Here is a 25,092-nt window from a genome sequence, read left to right as displayed (position 1 = left end):
TGAAGACATATCTATTCTCCGTGGCCTTTGTAGACCAGTGAGGTGTTGAATTGTTTATTAACTTTATTTGATTGGTTTTGCTGCGTTGTTCGTACTCGTGTTTTATGTTTTTTTAATTTATTGTTTGGATTTTCGTATGTAATTTATGCGCCTCGTGTTAGTTGTATGTTCTGTTGTTCTGCCTGTTTTATGATGTCTTGCTTGTTTTCTTTTTTCTGTACAGCACTTTGGTCAGCTTTGGTTGTTTTTAAGGTGCTTAACAAATAAAGTTATTATTATTTATTATAGACGGGCATCACGGTCAGTGTGGACAAGGAGATCTCTGCTGCACTTTTATTCTATAAAATGAGTTTGCTCACATAGAAGACAATGTGTGATATCCTCCCATAGCTGATGAATCCACTGACAAGGCGGGGAAATGACAGGGACATCTGTAGTAGTTGACGTAATGTGCAGGAACGAACTGCAGATGCCTGCTTAATCCGAAGATACTCACAAAATGCTGGAGTAACTCAGCGGGTCGGGCAGCTTCTCTGGAGAAAAGGTAGCGTTTCGGGTCGAGACCCTTCTTCAGACTGAGAGTCAGGGGAAAGGGAAACAGGAGATATAGACGGTGATATTAGGGAGATATAAAACAAACGAATGAAAGATGTGCAGACAAGCAACGATGATCAAGGAAACAGGCCGTTGTTAGCTGTGGGCTAGATGAAAATGAGTTACAGACAATGAGACTCGACAAGGCAACTTGGAAACTGGAACAACAACTTGGGTGGGGCAGGTACTGTAAGAACATTTAAAAGACACTAGGTCAGGTACATGGATAGGGACGGTTTAGAGGGATAGGAACCAAATGCTGGCAAGTGGGACCAGTGCAGCAAGGAACTGCAGATGCTGGTTTTCGGGCCGAAAACCGAAGATAGACAAAATGCTGGAGTAACTCAGCGGGTCAGGCAGCATCCCTGGAGAGAAGGAATGGGTGGTGTTTCGGGTAGAGACCTTTCTTTAGACTAGCTACTCCTTCTCTCATTCCATCTCTCCAGATATGCTGCCTGTCCCGCTAAGTTACTCCAGCATTTTGTGTCTTATCTTTTTTTTTAATTTTATTTTTATTAGCAGTACAGTAAATCACATTAATACATCGCATATATCTTATTACATTATGTTGTACCACTTCGTTTTTTGAGCTTTAAAAGAGAAAGAAATAAAAGAAGTAAGAAAAGTAAGCAAGAATCGTGAAGGTGCAGGAAAGTGTTGGGAGAAAAGAACCCCTTAGGGAAGGAATTAGAGAAGGAAGCAAAGAAAATAATTAAGACCCTAGAAAGAAAGGAAAAAAAAGGAAAAAAGGAAAATCAGTCGCTCTATTGTAACACAAAACTCTGCAAAAAAAGGATCTACCAACCATGTTTTTATTAAAAATGTATTTTATACCCCCCATTACCCGGTCCTGGTAGCCTTTATATTTTAACTTATTATTGCACCTTAGCTTGTAATAGTTCCATAAATGCAGACCACGTCTTTTGGAAGTGATCTGCTTTACCTGCTAGGAGGAGTCTCATCTCTTCCAAGTGTAATGTTTCGAACATGTTTGAAATCCACATTTTTGTTGTTGGTATTGGAGCATTTTTCCAAAATTTAAGTATAAGCTTTTTTCCGATTATTAGCCCATAATTAAGTAAGTTCTTTTGAAACATATTTAATTCAGGGTTAGCTTCTGATATTCCAAAAATGATCCATTCTACTCTAGGTAGAAGTTTTGTTTTAAATAATTTTGTAAATATTTCAAATATTTCGTTCCAGAATTTTTGTACAGAAAACATTTTGTGTCTTATCTTTGAGGCTAGTGTAGATGGGGCATCTTAGCCGGCATGGGCATACTGGGCCAAAGAGCATGTGTTTGTCCTGTATAACACTATGACTCTTGTACTGAGATCCATGCAATAAAATACATTTGCCTTCATAATTCCTTGCAGCACCTGCATGTTGACTTTCAGTAACTTATGTACAAGGACACCTAGATCCTTTTAAGAATCAACATTACCCATTCTCCTATCTTTAACAAAAATACTGTATTTTTCCATTTAGTGCACCAAGCTGATAACTTCATATCATGTTCCATCTTGCCCACTCGCACAGCTTGTTTATGTCCTCTTGAAACCTCTGAACATCCCCCCCCTCTCCTCCCCCCATCCCCCAGTCAAAATTCCACATAGTGTTTTTTTTATCAACACCAAACTTGTAAAAGAGACATTTGGTCTTCTTTGATATAACTGGGCCCCCAGCGCTAATCTCTGCAGTCCCCCACTAATCGTAATCTCCCAACCTAAGAAAGATCTGTTTATTCCCAATCTCTGCTTAGTCCAATATCCAGTTGTTCGCCCATAGACACAAAGTGCTGGAGTAACTCAGCGGATGGCAGCATCTCTGGAGAAAAGGAATAGGTGCCTTTTCGTGGCTGGAACTCAGAAATTGCTAAGTCTGAAAAATGGTTCCGACCCGAAACGTAACGATGCTGCCTGACCCGCTGAGTTACTCCAGCATTTAGTGTCTATCTTCAGTATAAATCAGCATCTGCAGTTCCTTCCGACACATTTCATCTCAGCAACACAAGACCAGTTCAACAGGGTTTGAGAATGTATAGGAAGGAATTGCAGATGCTGATTTAAACCAAAGATAAACACAAAATGCTGGAGTAACTCAGCGGGACAGGCAGCATCTCTAGAGAAAAGGAATAGGTGATGTTTCGGGTCTGAAGAAGAGTCTCGACCCGAAACATAGCCTATTCCTTTTCTCTAGAGATGCTGTTTGACCCACTGAGTTACTACAGCATTCTGTGTCTATCTTTGAGAATCAGTAGCTGTAAATGCCTAGGAGAAGTCAGCTGGTGAAGTAGATTTTTGTATCCTCAACGGCTGTGAAGGTCATTATCAGCTGCAGCACAGTGTGTCGTCTAATCGTCCTGCATTTCCTTGCAACCGTGCCAAGACGCTGTTGTCTTGAGATGCTACTTGAGATAGCCATCTGGTGTACATCGCACGAACTCAAGCGTTGACATCTTTCGTTAATCTGTGTTGCTTCTCACAGGTACTTTGTGTTCACAAATTATCGACACATGCCGTTTTCCTCCTTAGATGCTGCTTGACCCACTGAATTCTTCCAGCAGTTTTTTTGATCGAGATTCCAGAATCTGCAGTCTCTTCTCCATCATCTCCTCACGTTCCCCAGGAATTTCTATGTGCCTCTGACTCCCTGATCTGACGAAATTCTAATTAGTTGAGTTGAGTTTGGAGACACAGCATGGAAACAGACCACTCCAGCCCCACAAGAGTCCACGCCAACCATCGATCACCCATTCACACCAGTTCTATGTTATCCTACTGTTGCATCCTACATACAGGGAACTATTCGGTTAGTGCGGGCCTCAGGGGTCATGGGGAGAAGGCAGGGGAACGGGGTTAAGAGGGAAAGATAGATCAGCCGTGATTGAATGGCGGTATAGACCTGATGGGCCGAATGGCCTAATTCTGCTCCTATCACTTATGAATTTACAGAAGCCAATTACCCTACAAACCTGCACGTTCACTAATAATAATAATAATGCATTTTATTTATGAGCGCCTTTCAGAACACTCAAGGACACCTTTCAGTCAAAAACAAGCAAATCACAAATATATAAATACAGCAATAATACATCATTCGGAGAGAGAGCAGCAGCTGTTAGTCACGCCAGCGTTCATTCTCACTTCCGGCAGCCATTTTTCCATCTTCCATAAAATAACAGACCACATAATGAACACAGTTTAACATCCACCACAGTGAGTCTACCAGGCACCTCCTCACTGTGGTGGAAGGCAAAAGTCTTAAAGTATTTATCTCTTCCTTCCTTGTTCTCCCGCTGCGTTGAGGCGATCCAGGCTTTCGATGCTGGTAAGTCCCGCGGCTGAATCCGAGCTCCGTGAACGGGCCGGTTCAAACTCTGCACACCAGGGCGGACACTAGTCCTGTTATCCCACTTTTGCAACTACAAAATAGAAGCAATTTTCCAGAAGCCAATTAACCTACAGGGCTGTCATCTTTAACCACGTGTAGTCATGGCCATGGAATGGTACAGCACGGAAACAGGCCATTCAGCCCACCTTGTCCATGCTGCCCAGTCCCATTTGTCTTCATTTGACCGCAGCCCTCTAAACCCTCCCTCTCCATAGTCGGAAAGCTTTCCTGCCTCGCATTATGCCAAATTACCAAGAACACACTGTACCAAGGCAGTCGTGCTGTTTGATACTTGACTTTCTCAGCTTGTTTTGATTACATTTTATCTCATGAGCCATTAAAAAAAAAACAAAAGGCACAAGAAAACTGCTGATGTTGGAATCTTGAGCAAAAAAACAAAGTGCTGGAGTAACTCAGTGGATTAGCAGCATCTCTGGAGGATATGGATGGGCGACGTTTTGGGTGGGGTACTTTACTTGTTTAGAGATACAGCAGGGAAACGGGCCTTTCGGCCCTCCGAGTCTGCGCAGACCATATGGTATCACAGTTTTGCATCTGACGCACTAGGAACAATTTACAGGGGCCAATTAAACTACAAATCTGCACGTCTTTGGAGTACCCTGAGCACCCAGAGGAAACCCACACGGTCACCCCGGAGAACGTACAAACTCCGCATGGACAGCACCGGTTGCCAAGATCGAACCCGGTTCTCTGGCGCTGCGCCACCGTGCCGCCATTCTTCAGACTCAAGTTGAGTCCCCTAGCTCTATCTAACTCTCTGAACCTTGAAGAAGGGTTTCGGCCCGAAACGTTGCCTATTTCCTTCGCTCCATAGATGCTGCTGCACCCGCTGAGTTTCTCCAGCATTTTTGTGTACCTTCAATTTTCCAGCATCTGCAGTTCCTTCTTAAACACAAGGTACTTACCGTAGGTACCCAAAAATGCTGGAGAAACTCAGCGGGTGCAGCAGCATCTATGGAGCGAAGGAGATAGGCAACGTTTTTCGACTTACCCTAGTCTTTTCTGGGAACAGCAGTCTGCTGCAACAGGTGGAGTAACACAAGTCCTGACCCGAAACGTTGCCTCTCCCTGATCCCCCACAGATGCTGCCTGACCCGCTGAGTTATTCCAGAAGTTTGTGTTCACACGATTCTAGCATCTGCCGCTCATTGTGCATCTACTGAACCAAAATAGTGCATTTGAGTGCAAGGCTAATTTTTAATAGTGCCGGATTAGGCATATTAATTTAATTATCCTATTTATTCATAGCCAACTTTCCTAATTTGCATCACTTTCCATTTGTACAGACTAAGCATTGTTTCAAGCAGTTACTTGGATCGTTATCTAAATTTGCAGAAAGCGTGTGATCACAAATAAGATTTATTATTCATTGATGTATCGTCCACTATCTGACCTGGCTGCAAAGCAGGTCATCACTGATCCTGAGCTGCAGAGGATTTTGGAAATTACAACACCTCCTTCCTTTCAGGAGTCACAGTTTAAGGATAAAGGGGAAATCTTTTAGGACCGAGATGAGGAAAACTTTTTTCACACAGAGAGTGGTGAATCTGTGGAATTCTCTGCCGCAGAAGGTAGTTGAGGCCAGTTCATTGGCTATATTTAAGAGGGAGTTAGATGTGGCCCTTGTGGCTAAAGGGATCGGGGGTATGGAGAGAAGGCAGGGATGGGATACTGAGTTGGATGATCAGCCATGATCATATTGAATGGCGGTGCAGGCTCGAAGGGCCGAATGGCCTACTCCTGCACCTACTTTCTATGTTTCTATGTTATGTTTGTGGCGGTGGCTTCTTCCCATTGCTGTTTGCTGGTTGAGAATGCTGAGACGTGCATGGTGCCTGGCTGTAACGGGTGGATTCAGCTGTGGTTTTTTTGGTTTCTATGTTGCCCCAAACACGCAATCGGAAAATTTCACTTTAGCCAACATCCTTTAATGTGTGTTATGTGTTTGTCGTGTGAGCAACTTCATTCATCACCTCAGCTAGCTCCCCTCCACAACTGCAGCTCTTCTACACTAGAAGCCTCGAGAAGTAGCTTGGACCTGGAGAAAGATACTGAAAATATATGAACATTTCATGTTCCCACTGTCAAAAATCCTACCAAGTCAAGTCAAGTCACTTTTATTTATGTAGCACATTTAAAAAACAACTCTCTTGGCCAAAGTGCTTTACATTGGTATAAGAATAGTATAACAAACAACATTGGTTCATAGATTAAATACAAACATCACTACATACATATAGCCCTCGCTCAGAGGACGTCAGGAAAGGCTTGGGAGTAGAGATGAGTTTTTAGTCTCGACTTAGTCAATGGAGTCGATGGAGGTGGCAGTTCTGATGGGAAGAGGGATGCTGTTCACAGTCTAGGAGCTGCAGCCAAACCTTATCTAGTTCATCAGGGACCCCCAGACTATCTTTGATCAGACTTTACTGTCTCTACCTTGCTCTGAAAGCTGTTCCCTTGTCCTGTATCTGTACACCGTAAAGGGCCTGTCCCACCTGCGTGATTGTTTCGGCGACTAGCCGACACCCGCAATAGTCGAAGCAGGTGGCCGAAGATTTTCAACGTTGAAAATCCAGTGGCGACCAGAAAAAGGTACGACTCTTTGGGCGACTACTCACGACCACACAGGCGTCAGACGCCTGTATGGTCGTGACTAGTTGCCCAAAGAGTCGTACCTTTTTCTGAAGCCGTTTGATTTTCAACACGCTGAGAATTTTTGGCGACCTGCTGCGACTATGACGGGTGCCGGCAAGATGCCGATAAAGTTGCGTAAGTGGGACAGCCCCTTTACACGATACTCGTGAATGTGTCCTCGCCAACGTCTTATATAACTGCAGCATAACCTTTCAGTTCAGTTTAGTTTATTGTCACGTGTACCGAGGTACAGTGAAACGCTTCTGTTGCGCGCTAACCAGTCAGCAGAAAGACAAAACATGATTACAATCGAGCCGTCCACAGTGTACAGATACAGGATAAGGGAATAACATTTAGTGCAAGGTAAAGCCAGAATTCCAATCTAGGATAATATGAGGGTCACCAATGAGGTAGATAGAAGTTCTGCACTGCTCTCTGGTTGTGGTATGATGTGGTAGATTCAGTTGCCCGATAACAGCTGGGAAGAAACTGTCCCTGAATCTGGAGGTGTGCGTTTTCACACTTCTATACCTTTCGCCTGATGGGAGCAACTTCTATACTCTGTCAATGCCAAAGATCCTACAGTGGAGCAAGATAGACCACTCCTGCTAAATGCAATGGGCTGACGTGTAGTTCGCAACGGAACCGAATGTGGGCCTTTTTTTCATCCATTTCCGTAACCCGACCCGACCCGACTCGCAGTGTAATCAACGTTGCGGGGAAACAGTTTGTGTTAATAAATTAAAATTCTGAAAATGAGGAGAAGATTTTTACCAAAGAACTTTGATTTTTACGAGGATGTTTCCGTAACCGGCTTCCGTCTCCGCACTAGTATCTTTGCTCCGCTACGGGATCTTTGGTGCGGAGACGGAAGCCGGTTACGGAAATGGGGCCGAAAATGACCCATGAATCTGCCCATGACCCTACCACGTCTTTTTCGTCGAGTGGACGATCTTGCTCGCTGTAGGGTCTTTGGTCAATACTCAGACTGATGAAGGCCAATGTGCTGGCAGCTAAGATGCTTTCTGTTGTATTTCTGTTCAGATTTCCAGCACCTTCAGTGTTTTACCTTTATGACTGATGTTGTATAAGAAGCTACAACTGAACAATGTGGTCTTGTTTTGCCATGGCAGGCAGAGAGTGCAGCTACAAAATAATGAACAATGGAGTAATTTTACATCCCCAAACCAGCTTTTCATCATTCTTAATGATTTATTTACAATTTAAATAAGTTGCAAATGAGATTGTGCTTGTCATTGGCATGTGATGCCGCTGCACAGAGAGTTTTGTTAACAGAAAATGACAATGGACAATTGCCACCAATCCTCCCACAAAGAGTAAATGTTTCCATTTGCATTTGGACTCCTTACAAAAGACTACTGCCTTATAATTCTTCTGCTGTTCCTTGCCTCATTTAGTTTAGCAATACAGCGTGGAAACGGGCCCTTCAGCCCGCCGAGTCCGCACCGACCAGCGATCCCCGCACATTAACACAAGCCTACACACACTAGGGACAAGTTACACTTATACCAAGTCAAACCCAAGCCAATTAACCTACAAACCTGCACGTCTTTGGAGTGTGGGAGGAAACCGAAGGTCTTGGAGAAAACTCACGGGGAGAACGTACAAACTCCGTACAGACAGCACCCGTAGTCGGGATCGAACCCGGGTCTCTGGCACTGTAAACGCTGTAAGGCAGCAACTCTACCGTTGAGCCACCTTGAACCATCCGTGCAGGGTTCAGGTTTAGTATTGTCACGTGTTTTGCCTTCTGTCCAAACAGCTCAGAAAATACTATGCTCTAGTACAATCAAGTCAAACTCAAGTACAATAGGTGGAGTGAAGGGGATGTCACAGAGTGTATAGCATATAGTTCTCAGCATTATAGCGTATCAGTTCCGTTGACCAAGTCCAATGTCTACATTGGGGTAGAGGTGAATTGGTCAGGAACCAAGATCATGGAAGAACCGTCAGAAGCCTGATAAGCCGCCAACCTCCCGATTCAGGGACGGTTTCCTAGCTGGTATCAAGCAACTGAGCCATCCTACCACCAATTACCTAAACCATCTACCTCAGGGGTGTCAAACTCATTTTCGTTCACGGGGCGAAATGTGGCTTCATGCGTGCCGGATCACGGCACGAAAGCAGTCCAACCCGGCACCGCGGACAGCTGCAGCCCACTCTGGCTTCGGGGAAATCATCCCGCGGGCCGGATGGGACCCCTTCGCCGGCTGCGACTCTGACACCCCTGATCTACCTCATCGGACTATAATAATAATAATAATGTTTATTTATATAGCACTTTTCAACAAAACCAGTATTTGAACCAAAGTGCTTCAATCGGACTTTACCCTGCACCAAACGCTATTCCCTTTATTCAGTATCTCCAGCACTTTGTGTTATTTTTGGATGTAAATGTAAACATTCGATGGGCATTAATTACTGTGAAAATGCAAGGGAAGGATTTTACAGTGAGAATTTAGAAGATGCTCGCTCAGGGAGTTTTTCCAAGTGAACAGTGCCAATGTTTATGTAGGACAGTGGATAAACAAATGATGAGCAATGGGACGGGAACAGCGTGGGGTATAATCACCTATGTACACCAGTTCAACTGAAAAAGCACGTTTCTGTGCTATGGAGCTTGAATTTAACACAAGATGTTGCATTTTTTTAATTATCTTTAGTCTTGCTTTAATATGTGAACAATTCAGAGTCAATAACTGGAGACATAAGTTGACAAACTCAAAAGGGAAGAATTAGGCCATTCAGCCCATCAAGTCTACCCTGCCACTCAATCTATCTTTCCCACTCAGCCCCCATTCTCCTGCCTTCTCCCCATAACCTTTGACACCCTTAATAATCAAGAATCTGTAAATCTCTACTTTAAAAATGCCCAATGACTTATCCTCCACAGCCGTCTTGTGGCAATGAATTCCACAGATTCACCACCCTCTGACTGTTTGGTCCAAAGAGGCTCCTGTTGTGGCATCATTATGCTGCCATTTGTCTTCTTAAGTCACGTTACAACCCTGTAAAGCGGGCATTATGATCGGTGTCCTAAATCTTTCTTGTGGGCATTTTTAATGCTGTCAAGAATGTATCGAGTGCTTCATTGTCATCTATATCTACAGTGTAACCGGCCAGTTAACACAACAATACATATATAACATGATAATAATAATAATCGATGGATCAATTTAAGCAGAGACTCAAGGAACTGAAGACGTTGGTATCTTGAGAGCAAAGCACAGGGTGCTGGAGGAACTCAGTGGGTCAGGCAGCATCTATACGGAATATATAGATGATGTTTCAGGTCAGGACCCTTCAGACTGATGGATTTGGAGGGAGGAAGCTGGAAAAGAGTCGGGGCCAGATCAGACCCTAGCAAGTGGGGTCTCAACCCGAAACGTCACCTATTCCTTTTCACCAGTGATGCTGCCTGGCCCGCTGAGTTACTACAATATTTTGGGTCTATCCTGGGCAAGTGATGGGTGGAAGATAGACGCAAAATGCTGGAGTAACTCAGCGGGACAGGCAGCATCTCTGGAGAGAAGGAATGGGTGACGTTTAGGGTCGAGATCCTTCTTCCAACTTTTCCCAACATTTTGTATCTATGTTCCCGATGTTGGGGGAGTCCAGAACTAGGGGTCACAGTTTAAGAATAAGGGGTAGACCATTTAGGACTGAGATGGGGAGAAACCTTTTCACCCAGAGAGTTGTGAATCTGTGGAATTCTCTGCCGCAGAAGGCAGTGGAGACAAATTCACTGGATGTTTTCAAGAGAGAATTAGATCTAGCTCTTAGGACTAACGAATCAAGGGATATGGGGGGGAAAAGCAGAAACGGGGTACAGATTTTGGATAATCAGCCATGATCATATTGAATGGCAGTGCTGGCTTGAAGGGCCGAATGGCCTACTCCTGCACCTATATTCTATGTTTCTCCCTCCAGTATAAACCAGCATCTGCAGTTCCTTCCTACACAGGTGATAGGTGGATACAGAGGAGAGGGGTTCTTTTGACAGGCGGGTGGAGTAAGTGATAAAGGCTAATTAAGGAGTAACTAGCTGGTGCTGACAGACCAAAGCTCTGATCTTTATTGAAGCTACACTCAGCATTGTGGAACCTGGAACAAAATAAGGAGTCACGCTAATTGGAATCTAAGCTGACAACCCAAAGATTACATTCATCTTTCTCAGATCCTCAGGGACCTGTGTATTTTTAAGAGTTTCCCTTTTTTCACTCAACTGTTCCCAATAATAAGAGATGCTGCCTGTCCCGCTGAGTTGAGACATTTTTTGCCTATCTTTGGTTAAAACCAGCATCTGCTGTTCCTTCATACTCAATAATTCATAAACATTGGACCCGCAGGGTTTCAGTGGCGGAAGATAGAATTATGAAACTCTTTCTCAGTAGTAATTGATGTTAGAGTCATGGAGTGATACAGCGTGGAAATAGTGAGGCCCTTCGGCCCAACTTGCCCACACTGGCCAACATGTTCCAGCTACACTAGTCCCACCTGCCCGCGTTTGGCCCATATCCCTCCAAACCCATCCTATCCATGTACCTGTCCAACTGTTTCTTAAACGTTGGGATAGTCCCTGCCTCAACTACCTCCTTCGGAAGCTTCTTCCAAACACACACCACCCTTTGTGTGAAAAAGTTACCCCTCAAATTAGTATGAAACTTTTTCCACTTCACCTGATGATGTCCTCTGGTCCTCGATTCACCTACTCTGGACAAGGGACTGTGCATCTACCCGATCTATTCCTCTCATGATTATATACATCTCTATAAGATCACCCCTCATCCTCCTGCGCTGCAAGGAATAGAGTCCCATCATTCTCAACCTCTCCCTGTAGCTCAGACCCTCGAGTCGTGGCGATGTTAGGTCTGTATTTTATTTTAAATTTGAGATTGCTAAGATTCTTGTTGTTATGGGGTAAAGGGTCATGAAACTGGGTCAAGATCAGCACTGGTCACAGTGAATGGCAGGAAATGGTCAAAGGACTAAATGATTTCCTCTTTCAAACTGCGATCCAGACCTCCACAATACAAAAGAGTAGTTTGCAGGGAGTGGCCTTGAACCGTGATTCAATGTAAAGGAAACTGTGATAACTACTAAATATTTATTCAACCTTGGGCAGCAGAATTGTTTGCTTAGGTATGACCCAATGCTTGCCTTTCTCAGCTTGTTTTTATTCAACTTTATATCACAAGCCATTTCATTTTTAAGATAGTTTAGAGATACAGCGACGAAACAGGCCCTTTCGGCCCAATGAGCCTGTACTGACCAGCGATCCCCGCACATCGACACCCTCCTACACACAATTTACAATTTTACTGAAGCCCATTAACCTACAAACCTGTTTAAGAAGGAACTGCAGATGCTGGTAAATCGAAGGTAGACACAAAATGCTGGAGTAACTCAGCAGGTGAGGCAGCATCTATGGAGAGAAGGAATTGGCAATGATGGAATTGCTGCCTCACCAGCTGAGTTACTCCAGCATTTTGTGTCAACCTACAAACCTGCACGTCTTTGGAGTGTGGGAGCACACGGGGAAAAGCCACGCAGGTCACGGGGAGAACGTACAAACTCCGTACAGACAGCACCCGCAGTCGGGATCGAACCTGGGTCTCTGAAGCTGTAAGGCAGCAACTCCATTACCGTGCTACCCTGATCTCTGCCAGGAAGTGTGTACCAGCAAACATAAGGACCCATGCAGAACATAAAGCACTCAAGTAACTCAGCGGGTCAGGCTGCGCCTCTGGAGGATATGGATAGGTAACGTTTCAGGTCGGGACCCTTCTTCAGACATGCGTATATACCGCCATCCATTCTCATTGGGAAGTGAGATGAATTGTATTTGGAAGAACATTTTTAAATCACTTGTAGTTTTAAAATTAAGTTCAATACCAACCAGAAGACTTTAATGTCTAGGAAAGAACTGCAGATGCTAGTTTACACCAAAGGTAAACACAAAAGTAAGTTACTCCTTACTTTTATTTATCAGAAGACTTTAGTCCTGGGGTCGGGCAACCCAAAATCATCCGGCCCATTTCTGAGGACTTCCATCATCTAGAATCCGAGAACAAGCGCAGGCAGACAGAGGGGGTGAGGGTGGTTTCAATACCAGTGTCTCAAACTAACTGCTATGTTCAGTAGACATAATATTGCTTAAATATATAAATATGTCAATGTATAGTTAGTATGTATTACTAGTACCTCCATTTAGTAACCATGGCGATAGATGTGGCCCGCCACCCACTCACAGACATGGGTCCTGGCCCCTATGCAGAACAAGGTTGCCCATCCCCCGCTTTTGTCCTTGCTGTTGTATTAATTTTGAATATAAGTGCCTCAGAAATAATTAGATGGTGACCTTATCGAACTGATATTCAATATTTCACTCGGCTTGTACTCGCTAGAATTTAGAAGATTGAGGGGGGATCTTATAGAAACTTACAAAATTCTTAAGGGGTTGGACAGGCTAGATGCAGGAAGATTATTCCCGATGTTGGGGAAGTCCAGAACAAGGGGTCACACAGTTTAAGGATAAGAGGGAAGTCTTTTAGGACCGAGATGAGAAAATCATTTTATACACAGAGAGTGGTGAATCTGTGGAATTCTCTGCCACAGAATGTAGTTGAGGCCACAGTTCATTGGCTGGATTTAAGAGGGAGTTAGATGTGGCCCTTGTGGCTAAAGGGATCAGATGGTATGGAGAGAAGGCAGGTATAGAATATTGATTTGGATGATCAGCCATCATCATATTGAATGGTGGTGCAGGCTCGAAGGGCTGAATGGCCTACTCTACGCACCTCTTTTCTATAAACATGCCTCAAAAATATATTTCTGTTTTTGAGCATATTTCCATTCAATGGTATTTATTAATCCAATAATGATTTTGTAAAGTAATAATATATAACTTTGGCAGCGGGCCAGTTTGCCTGCAGCTGATGGGGCTGAAATGCGATGTGTCTGTCGTGAAGTATATTTTACAGACCCAGTACTGTGCTGTTTTTGTTTACGAGGATTAAAATTATTTTATTTTTTTTAAAAACACCAATCTTTTCAGCCTCCCGCATCACGTGAACTCCGGCAGACAGTAAAGGTCAATGTTTGCAAAACCGTCATAGCTCAGACAGCTTAGAGCAATCTTAATCTGTAGAATAAACTGACACAGAACGAATATAGCTGGAAAACATTGCAAAATAGTTTTCCATTCCCAGAAGCCCTCTGGTTGCTGGTTCAGCGATCACAGGCCAAATCACTGCATCAAACACTATCAGTTGTCTCATAACCAGTAGCGGACTGGGTCTAAAAATATTGGTTGCCGGGAGACAAAGGGGCCCACTTCATCAGGGGCCCACTTGATTTAAGGGGCCCACGTGATATAAGGGGCCCACTTGATAAAGGGGGCCCACTTGATATAAGGGGCCCACTTCATCAGGGGCCCACTTGATAAAGGGGGCCCACTTGATATAAGGGGCCCACTTGATATAGGGGGCCCACTTGATATAAGGGGCCCACTTCATCAGGGGCCCACTTGCCATCGGGCAAGCTGACACCCTGGCCAGTCCGCCACTGCTCATAACGTACGTTACAGATGTTTTGCAAAAATATCCGACTGTTCCTTATATATCCTCAAAAACCACCGCGCTGGTCCCATTTGCCTCCATTTAGCCCATGTCACTTGAACTCAAGACGTCCGAAGAAGGGTCCCGACCCGAAATGTCACCTATTTAGTTTACGCCACCCATTCCTTCTCTGCAGAGATGCTTGCGGCCTGTCCCGCTGAGTTACTCCAGCATTTCGTGTCTATCTTTAACCTACATACCTCTACGTCTTTGGTGTGTGGGAGGAAAACGTAGATCTCGGAGAAAACTCACGGGGAGAATGTACAAACTCCATACAGAAAAGCACCCATAGTCGGGATCGAACCTGGGTCTCCGATGCTGCAAGCGCTGTAAGGCAGCAACTCTACCGCTGCGCCACTGTGCTGCCCAATTCCGTTTCTCCAGAGATGCTGCCTGACCCGCTGAGTTACTCCAGCATTTTGTGTCAATCCTGGTATTTCATAAAGGTGCATTAGTTCACTGAAGGCATCATGACCCTGTCACCAATACTAGCTAGATAGACAACCACAACGCTCGTATGTTATTGAAACAGCTAGCCCGTGGTGAGTTATTCACTACAGTCAACGTGGTGGTCAGTTATGGGTTTGTTTGGATGTTCAGATTTAACTGTTACAGACCTATTAAAAGTGAAAACATGATCATCTTCTCTGTAACCCAAATTTACCCGACTGTTTTTTTAATATTAGATTTAGCTCCACAGTAATAAAGTAATACTTTTCCCTATGACCTCGGGCAGCATGGTAGCGCAGTGGCAGAGTTGCTGCCTTACAGGGCTTACAGCGTCAGAGACCCAGGTTCGATCCTGACTACAGGTGCTGTGTGTACAGAGTTTGTACATTCTCCCTGTGACCTGCGTGGGTTTTCTCAGAGAACCTCGGTCTCTTCCCACACTCCAAAGACGCACAGGTTTGTAGGTTAATTGACTTGATATAAATGTAAAAATTGTCCCGAATGTAGGAGAGTGTTAATGTGCGGGGATCGCTGGTCGATGCGGACTCGGTGTCCAAAGGGCCTGTTTCCGTGCCTTATCTCTAAACTAAAACTATCTCATTGAATACTGACTCATTTACTATTTGCTCTGAGAAAGGAGGATATAGTTCCCTCGAAACTCCCAAGGTTAAAGTCCAATTCATCAAGGCAAGTTCTTTTGTTCAGCTTATTTACATTCGTGTGCCCACTAAGATGTGTATTAAACATTTTCAATTCAGAAAGTGTTTTATTTAAACCTTTGTTGACTGCTTCTACCAAAGTGATCTTTTAAAAATGTGTAGGAAGGAACTGCAGATGCTGGCTCACACCGAAGATAGACACAGAATCCTGGAGTAACTCAGCGGGACAGGCAGCATCTCTGGAGAGAAGGAACGGGTGACTGAAGGTTCTCAAACCAAAACGTCACTAATTCCATTTCTCCATAAGTTCTACCTGACCCGCTGTGTTACTCCAGCTTTTTGTGATCTTTTAAAGTGTTCTTTAAAAAGAAAAGTTCATATCACCTGTTTCTTTCGATTCCTTTTCAGGACACTAAAGTTATATTACAGAAAGAAACAGCGAAACATTTGTCCCACAACTTGGGAACTCAGCAAAACACAAAGTGCTGGAAAATCTCAGCTGGTCAGGCAGCATCTGGGATGGGAAAAGGACTGGCAAACGTTTTGGGTGGTGACCTTTCTTCAAAATGTCGGTTTACTTCCCTCCACAGATGCTGCCTGACCTACGACATCTTAGACAATAGACAATAGTGCAGGAGTAGGCCATTCGGCCCTTCGAGCCAGCACCGCCATTCAATGTGATCATGGCTGATCATCCTCAATCAGTACCCCGTTCCTGCCTTCTCCCCATATCCCCTGACTCCGCTATTTTTAAGAGCCCTCTATAGCTCTCTCTTGAAAGCCTCCAGAGAACCGGCCTCCACCGCCCTCTGAGGCAGAGAATTCCACAGACTCTGTGAGAAAAAGTGTTTCCTGTCTCCGTTCTTAGCTCTCTCTTGAAAGTTCTAGCTCTCTCTTAAAGTTACACTAAAACTTAACTAAACCAAAAAATAATCTTCATATAATAATAATAATAATAATAATAATAATAATAATATATTTTATTGTCATTGCATAGAAGTGCAACGAGATTTGGTATGCAGCTTCCATCCGATGTCATAATTTAAGTAACTAATAAAATTTAGATTTAGATACCCCGAGAACATGGATTGTAAAAAGAACAGTAAAATAGTCAAAACAGTTCAAGCAGACTAAAGTGCAGATGTGTCTGTGTGACGTGACCATCTGAGGGAGACAGTCCGTGGGGGTGGGGGGAACTCAGCAGGGCCGGTTCAGAGCCGCTATAGCCCTGGGAATGAAGCTGTTCCTGAGTCTGGAGGTATCTGTAGCTAATACCCCCAAATCCAGGCAGCGTTCAGGTAAACCTTCTCTGCGCCCTCTCCAAAGCCTCCACATCCTTCCTGCAATGTGGCGGGCGGAACTGCGCACTGTACCCCAAATGCGGCCCGACCCAAAATTCGATGCCGTGACTTCCTCGCTCTTCGTGAAGAGCGGATGATGAAATGTGGGCTGAACTAGCAGTGACCCTACTTTTTCTCACCAAATTACCAATTTTAGAAATGACACTGCCCGCCCGGAATGGAAAATAAAACCTCGTGACAACCTGACACCAAACAAGAACAGATCCTTCTGCTCGGTGGCAGCATGAAGCACTGTACAGGAAATCAACAATGATAGTGCAGATGTGTGAAACTTTCCTAAACCCTTACTGCTGATTCAACCGATAAACGCCTTGTTTCCACGATTGAGAAGTGAGAACATTTTTTTTACAACTGAGTCACAGGAAAGTGGTGCAGAAAAGATGTAGCGATTTGCTGGGTCTTTTGAGCTGACCAGTGAGAAATGAGTAGCGTGTCGTGTGTTGCAAGACCTGCCTTATTGTTCAATGGATCAATGGCACTCTGTTGTCAGATGTGCCTAGGTACAGTGACATTCATTTTTGTATACAGTTCAGTACAAGTATCACTATAGATAAGCACTTAGATACATCTTAGATAAGATTCGCAGATAAGCATCCCAGATTTGAAACGTATAAGATTGTTATGGGCTTGGACACACTAGAGGCAGGAAACATGTTCCCGGTGTTGGGGGAGTCCAGAACCAGGGGTCACACACAGTTTAAGAATAAGCAGTAAGCCATTTAGAACGGAGACGAGGAAACACTTTTTCTCACAGAGAGTGGTGAGTCTGTGGAATTCTCTGCCTCAGACTCTGTGGAGGCAGGTTCTCTGGATACTTTCAAGAGAGAGCTAGATAGGGCTCTTAAAGATAGCGGAGTCAGGGGATATGGGGAGAAGGCAGGAACGGGGTGGGGTATTGATTGGGGATGATGTGCCATGATCACGTTGAATAGCAGTGCTGGCTCGAAGGGCCAAATGGACTACTCCTGCACCTATTGTCTATAATATGTGTATCACAGTACTGCACTGAGGCAGTATACAGTGTCGACAGATTTGGCGCTATTTTCAAGTCGCCGTTGTTGTTAAGTGTTCCACCGTTCCGTGCAGCTGCCTCGTCCTGTCCACTCCCTCGGCCTTTCGTATAGGGGAGGCCCCATCCAGTCGAGCCTCAGGCTGCTGCCGGGCCTCTCCGCTCTCAACCAATAAACATGGTGGTGACCATGAACAAGACACAAGAACAAGTGCTGTGGAGGAACTCGGTGGTTCGGGCAGCATTTTTTTTTTTTTTTTTTTTTTTTAATCAAAAAATTTATTCAATTATTAAAAAATAATATTTACACTACAATAAAACAAGCCAGAACCCACCGCCATAAATACAATACAAACATATATAAATAATAAACTATTATACAATTATGATACAATCCTTATTGAGGATACCGGGCAGCATCTTGGCAGGGGATGGGCAAGTCAGGACACTTCTTCAGACTGATTGAGGAGGCAGTGGGGAAAAGCTGGACAAGAGAGCTAACCATGAGTATGAAGGGAAGGGAACAGCAGATGCTGGTTTATGTTGTAGGCGGAACAAAACGGGTGGCATGGTGGCGTAGCGGAGAGCTACTGCCTTACAGCGCCAGAGTAAAAACCGCTGCCCCACCGTGCTGCCCCTGTTGAGATACAATGCCACAGAAGAGACCTGCCCAGTTGTTATTTGTTTGCATTTTAGTATCTGTTGGCAAGTGTGTCTGCCAGCCACCTCATGCAGTTGGTGTGCTTCATTGAAAGATTAACGATTGTGCTGTGATCAGTATTTGACATGTATTGTCCATGTAATCCTCACATGCAGAATCCTGAATAGAATTAATCTTTTTGTTATTGTAAGAGTGACCTTGCGTGCTTTCACCACTCCTCCTTCCATGGTGTAGGGGTCCTACCGACCGTCTCGTTCTGCACTCTTGCTCTTGCTCCCTTAGGACGGCACAGTGGCGCAGCGGTAGAGGTGCTACCTCACAGCGCTAGGGTCCCGGGTTTGATCCTGACCACGGGTGCCATCTGTACGGAGTTTGTACGTTCGCGTACGTACGAAAGCGAATGGCATGTTGGCTTTCATAGCAAGAGGATTTGAGTATAGGAGCAGGGAGGTTCTACTGCAGTTGTACAGCGTCTTGGTGAGACCACACCTGGAGTATTGCGTGCAGTTTTGGTCTCCAAATCTGAGGAAGGACATTATTGCCATAGAGGGAGTGCAGAGAAGGTTCACCAGACTGATTCCTGGGATGTCAGGACTGTCTTATGAAGAAAGACTGGATAGACTTGGTTTATACTCTCTATAATTAGGAGATTGAGAGGGGCTCTTATAGAAGATTACAAAATTCTTAAGGGGTTGGACAGGCTAGATGCAGGAAGATTGTTCCCGATGTTGGGGAAGTCCAGGACAAGGGGTCACAGCTTAAGGATAAGGGGGAAATCTTTTAAAATCGAGATGAGGAGAACTTTTTTCACACAGAGAGTGGTGAACCTCTGGAACTCTCTGCCACAGAGGGTAGTTGAGGCCAGTTCATTGGCTATATTTAAGAGGGAGTTAGATGTGGCCCTTGTGGCCAAGGGGATCGAGGGTATGGAGAGAAGGCAGGTACAGGATACTGAGTTGGATGATCAGCCATGATCATATTGAATGGCGGTGCAGGCTCGAAGGGCCGAATGGCCTACTCCTGCACCTAATTTCTATGTTTCTATGTTTCCCCGTGCGTGATCTGCGTGGTCTTCAGTTTCCATCCACACTCCAAAGACGTACAGGTTTGTAGGTTAATTGGCTTGGTATAAATATAAATTGTCCCTAGGCTATGTGGGATAGTGTTAATGTGCGGGGATCGATGGTTGGCATGGAACCGGTGCGCTGAAGTGCCTGTTTCCACGCTGTATTTCCAAACTAAATGAAAAGATGAGGAGGTACATTGAATGGCAACGTGTGTTCATTAATTTCCTGTGGAAAGGGCATTAAATGAGGACGGAATGAACATTGCCATTTTGTACCCTGACATAGAGTGGATGTGGAGAGGATGTTTCCACTAGTGGGAGAGTCTAGGACCAGAGCTCACAGCCTCCAAATTAAAGGGAGTTCCTTCAGGAAGGGGATGAGGAGGAATTTCTTTAGTCAGAGGGTGGTGAGTCTGTGGAATTCATTGCCACCGAAGGCTGTGGAGGCCACGTCAATGGATATTTTCAGTGGAGGGAGAGATAGATTCTTGATTAGTACGGGTGTCAGGAGAATGGCGTTGAGAGGGTAAGATAGATCAGCCATGATTGAATGGCGGAGTAGACTGGATGGGCCGAATGGCCTAATTCTGCTCCTATAACTTATGAACTAATGAACTTAGGTTTCTATTCAATCTTTCCCTAAACCTTAAACCTATACTGGTTCTCGATGTACTGGTCTTTTCATTGTTACCACTGGTCCAAATCCTGCCAGTGACTTCAACACCCTTTAAATAAACAACAAAAGAAAACGCTTAAGGAATCTCAGGGTTGAGCGGTGGTGTGTTTGAATCATCCTCTACCGTTAATCAGATAATGCACTTCACTGTAGTTGCATTTGCATTGAGTGTGACTGCCGTTCGTTACCTGTTAGACCTGTCCCTTCACTCCAGGGCAAATGTAACACCAGTCACTTTGTACTCAAAGTGAACTCGGCTCTCCCTTGTCTCCAATGACTTTGGGTTCCACCCCCAGAGTCAAGGAGACGCAGGGAGACAAAACTACAATTGCAACTGGAGACACAGCTGCTTGGAGCAATGCCAGTGAAACTGTCCCTTATTCACGGAGTTTCTGCTCACATTATACTCCTCCTCTTACTTACATTATTAGCAAAGTATCTTTTGCAACATACGAGGAATTTGATTTGCCATACAGTCATACTAATAAAACGCAAAGATCCTACAGCGAGCAAGATAGTCCACTCGACGAAAAAGACGTAGTACGCTCATGGGCAGATCCGTGGGTAATTTTCAGCCCCATTTCCGTAACCGGCTTCCGTCTCCGCACCATAGATCCCGTAGTGGAGCAAAGATACTAGTGCGGAGACGGAAGCTGGTTATGGAAACATCCTCGTAAAAATCAAAGTTCTTTGGTAAAAATCTTCTAATTTTCAGAATTTTAATTTATTAACACAAACTGTTCCCCCGCAACGTTGATTACACTGCGGGTCGGGTCGGGTCGGGTTACTGAAATGGATGGAAAAAAGGCCCACGTTCCGCTCCGTTGCGTATTACACATCAGCCCATTGCATTTAGCAGGAGTGGTCTATCTTGCTATAGGATCTTTGATAAGAAGCACAAACACACAAAATACATTTTAACAAAAACATCCACCACAGTGACCCCTCCACATTCCTCACTGTGATGGAAGGCGAAACAAAAGTTCAATCTCTTCCCTTTTTTGTCCTCCAGCGGTTGTGGCCTCCCGCCTTACGTGCACTAGCGCTATGCTACACAGTTTTACTGGGCCGGTTAACCTGCAAACCTGTACGTTGACAGAATGTGGGATGAAACCGGAGCACCCGGAGAAAAACCCACACGGTCAGAACATACAAACTACATACTGGCAGCACCCGTAGTCAGGATCGAACCTGGGTCTCTGGTGCTGTAAGGCAGCAACACTACCACTGCGCCACCGTGCCACCCGAAGAGCAAAAAAATAAAAGTGCTGGAGGAGCTCAGCACGTCAGGCAGGTTCTGATGAGACGATGTTTTGGGTCAGGTCGTTCCCCTGAAACGTCACCTATTCCTTTTCTCCAGAGATGCTGCCCGACCCGCTGAGTTACTCCAGCTTTGGTGGGATGAAGGGCCTGTTTCCACGCTGTATCTCTAAGCAAGAACTGTGCTGTTTTCTCCGGCAGTTCTGTTGAAGTTCCGGACTGTGAAGGCCCGCGATCCGTCTCCTGACAGCTACGCGGATGATTCTGAACTGTTGCTCCAAATGCGGAACGATGTGCTGGATTCCTTGGGAGTGAAGAGTGACCTGCTGACGGATGAGTTTACCAGGTAAGTCAGGTCTTCCGTCACTCGACTCACTGCGGCCGAGTGCCCTCAGTTACGATGACCAGGAGGAAGTGTTTTGTACCTGTTCCTTCCAACGTCCTTATCTGACCAGATCTCAGGCTTATTATTGTACAGATGCAGCGGCAGAGCTGCTGCCTTACAGCACCAGTGACCCAGGTTCGATCCCGACTACGGGCGCTGTCTGTACGGAGTTTGCACGTTCTCCCCGTGACCGTGTGGGTTTTCTCCAAAATCTTCGGTCTCCTCCCCCACTGCAAAGACGTACAGGTTTCCAGGTTAATTGGCTTGGTGTAAATGTAAATTGCCCCTAGTGTGTGTGTGTGTGTGTGTGTGGGATAGTGTTAGTGTGCGGGGATCACTGGTCGGTGCGGACTCGGTGGGCCAAAGGGCCTGTTTCCGCACTGTATTTTTAAACTAAACTAAAGTAGACTAAATTATCTCGTGAACCAAGGTACAGTGACAAGCTTGGTCACTGCCAAGATTCTTGGATTAGTATGGGTGTCAGGAGTTATGGGGAGAAGGCAGGAGAATGGGGTTGAGAAGGAGAGATAGATCAGCCATGATTGAGTGGCAGAGTAGACTTGATGGGCCAAATGGCCTAATTCTGCTCCTATATGTAGGATCTCATAAAGACAAGCGGGAAGAGAAATAAAAAACAAAGGTTATTTTTAATTGTTAAAGAACAACATTGAGCTGATTTGCAATGAGATGATTCTCTGTGGTTAATGTCTAAATCTTGCCTCTGGTTCCTCAGCACCTGTTTCTCGGAGTTGGCTCCGGTCTGTGCTGTTGTGGGAGGAGTACTCAGCCAGGAGATTGTGAAGGTACGTCAGTCCCTAAACTGCTCACCAGCAAACGTTTAACCCACTGGGGCAGCATGTTGGCGCAGCGGTAGAGTTGTTCCCTTACAGTGCCTGCAGCGCCGGAGTCCCGAGTTTGCCCCCCGACTACGGGTGCTGTCTGTACGCAGTTTGTATCTTCTCCCCGTGACCGCGTGGGTTTTCTCCGAGATCTTCGGTTTCCTCCCACACTCAATAGACAATAGGTGCAGGAGTAGGCCATTCGACCCTTCGAGCCTGCACCGCCATTCAATGTGAACACTTTGCAGTGTTGGAGGAAACCGGAGCACCCGGAGAAAACCAGGGAGTCCAGAACCAGGGGCCACACACACAGTTTAAGAATAAGGGGTAAGCTATTTAGAACGGAGACGAGGAAACACTTTTTCTCAAGGAGAGTGGTGAGTCTGTGGAATTCTCTGCCTCAGAGGGCGGTGGAGGCAGGTTCTCTGGATGTTTTCAAGAGAGAGCTAGATAGGGCTCTTAAAAATAGCGGAGTCAGGAGATATGGGGAGAAGGCAGGAATGGGGTACTGATTGGGGATGATCAGCCATTAATATTATTAATAATAATATATTAATAATCTTATTTATATAGCACATTTTTAGTCAACTTGCATTGACCCCAAAGTGCTTCACATAATTACATTACATTTTACACACAGGCAAAGGTGGGTGAAGTGTCTTGCCCCAACAACAGTATGCACTCCAAGCGGGATTCGAACCGGCTACCTTCCGGTCGCCAGCCGAACACTTAGCCCATTGCGCCATCTGTCGTCCCTGATCACATTGAATGGCGGTGCTGGCCCGAAGGGCTGAATGGTCTACTCCTGCACCTATTGTCTATTGTCTATTGTCTATTGTCACTCCGCGCGCTTGGCCTCCAGTGGCGCCCCGTCCAATCGAACTCCCGGCTACTGCAGGTTCCCAAGCGGCCCTCCCCGCCTCCACCGTCAGGATCGACCCGCAATCGCGCCGTCCCCTCGTCTCCCCGCACCCACCCACCGTGCGCCAGGGCCGCGGGTCGTGGCGCGGGACGCAAAGCCTCCTTGCTGCTCTTCCCAGCGGGTCACGGTGACCGTGTGTCTCCTTCACAGGCCCTGTCCCAGCGAGACCCTCCACACAACAACTTCTTCTTCTTCGACGGACTGAAGAGCATTGGGATCGTGGACTGCATCACGTCTAAATGAGGGAAGCCAGAGGAAGATCAGGTGTGGAACGTGATCCCAGGACAGGCGACCTTCACTGCCTCTAACAGGACCGCCAGCAAACAGTAACACTTAACATGCCCAAAGCAGCATTACCGTTTAAAAGAAAGTGAAATTATTTGGGCATAATGGGCTTGATGACTCCGTTGCTCAGCTGTGGTGAAGTAATCTCCAATGTGCAAATAATGCGATTACCACTTGTCATGAAACTGTGGACTAAATGTGTTACTCTTTGGTCACCTTGCCAGTTATTAAATACAGGCTTTACATTCTAGCCCATTGCATCTGTCCACTGCGCAGAACCATTAGAGGGGAATAGTATGTAACATTGCCGTTCTTAAGGGGCTGTCCCACTTGCGTGATTTTTTTCGGCAACTTGCCGGCACTCGACATTGTCGCAGCAGGTGGCCGAAGATTTTCAACGAGTTGAAAAACTAACGCCGACCAGAAAAAAGTTCGACTCTTTGGTCGACTTCTCCCGACCATACAGGCGCCACGTGCCATGGTGACGCCTGTATGGTCGTGAGTAGTCGCCCAAAGAGTTGTATCTTTTTTTGGTCACCGCTGGGTTTTCAACACGTTGAAAATGTTCGGCCACCTGCTGCGACTATGACAGTCGCCGAAAAAATCGCAAGAAGTTTTTCCCCCAAAATGAATCTCAACTCTTCCACCTTCTCCCCATACAACAAATTGTTCCTTCGGCAGTTTTGAGTTCAGGGATAATTTTGTCAGTCTCCCAAGGTTTTGCTTGGTTGTTTTTTAAGTTTTGTAATTCTGCAGGGCAGTCTTTGCTCTGTAAATAAAAGTTTAATTTAAAACTCCATTTCTTGCCCTGACCTGTATTCATTTAAGCCTCTGTAAGGTTTTGGGTTGTGCAGAGAGTGAATCTGAGTGCTGTTCCCTGTTACCTCACTCTGCTTGATCTTCAGACAACCTCACTTATTCAACTAGAGTCCTGTGTCAATCATCGATCAATTCAACCTGGACAAACCCTTGGGCAACTTACAACCCAGCGGTATGATCCCTCCTGATACCTGCAAAGGAATGATACCTACGAGGAAACACTTTTTCTCACAGAGAGTGGTGAGTCTGTGGAATTCTCTGCCTCAGAGGGCGGTGGAGGCAGGTTCTCTGGATGCTTTCAAGAGAGAGCTAGAAAGGGCTCTTAAAAATAGCGGAGTCAGTGGATATGGGGAGAAGGCAGGAACGGGGTACTGATTGGGGATGATCAGCCATGATCACATTGAATGGCTCGAAGGGT

General features: G+C 45.4%; 1 protein-coding gene across 2 annotated transcripts in view; it reads left to right on the top strand.

The window, feature by feature from the left end:
• Positions 1–24,654, top strand: part of sae1 (SUMO1 activating enzyme subunit 1) — a 62,983-nt gene extending 38,329 nt beyond the window's left edge. For both annotated transcript variants that reach the window (XM_055663651.1, XM_055663652.1), the window contains exons 7-9: positions 21,626–21,770; positions 22,543–22,612; positions 23,721–24,654. In XM_055663651.1, the coding sequence (XP_055519626.1) occupies positions 21,626–21,770; positions 22,543–22,612; positions 23,721–23,813 (308 nt within the window). In that variant the 3' untranslated portion in view covers positions 23,814–24,654. The remainder of the gene's footprint in view (positions 1–21,625; positions 21,771–22,542; positions 22,613–23,720) is intronic.
• Positions 24,655–25,092: the final 438 nt, after the last annotated feature.

The sequence above is a fragment of the Leucoraja erinacea genome, chromosome 38 (genome assembly GCF_028641065.1).
Source record: "Leucoraja erinacea ecotype New England chromosome 38, Leri_hhj_1, whole genome shotgun sequence".
NCBI classification, from domain to species: Eukaryota; Metazoa; Chordata; class Chondrichthyes; order Rajiformes; family Rajidae; genus Leucoraja; species Leucoraja erinaceus.
This window is presented reverse-complemented; position numbering and strand designations above follow the sequence as displayed.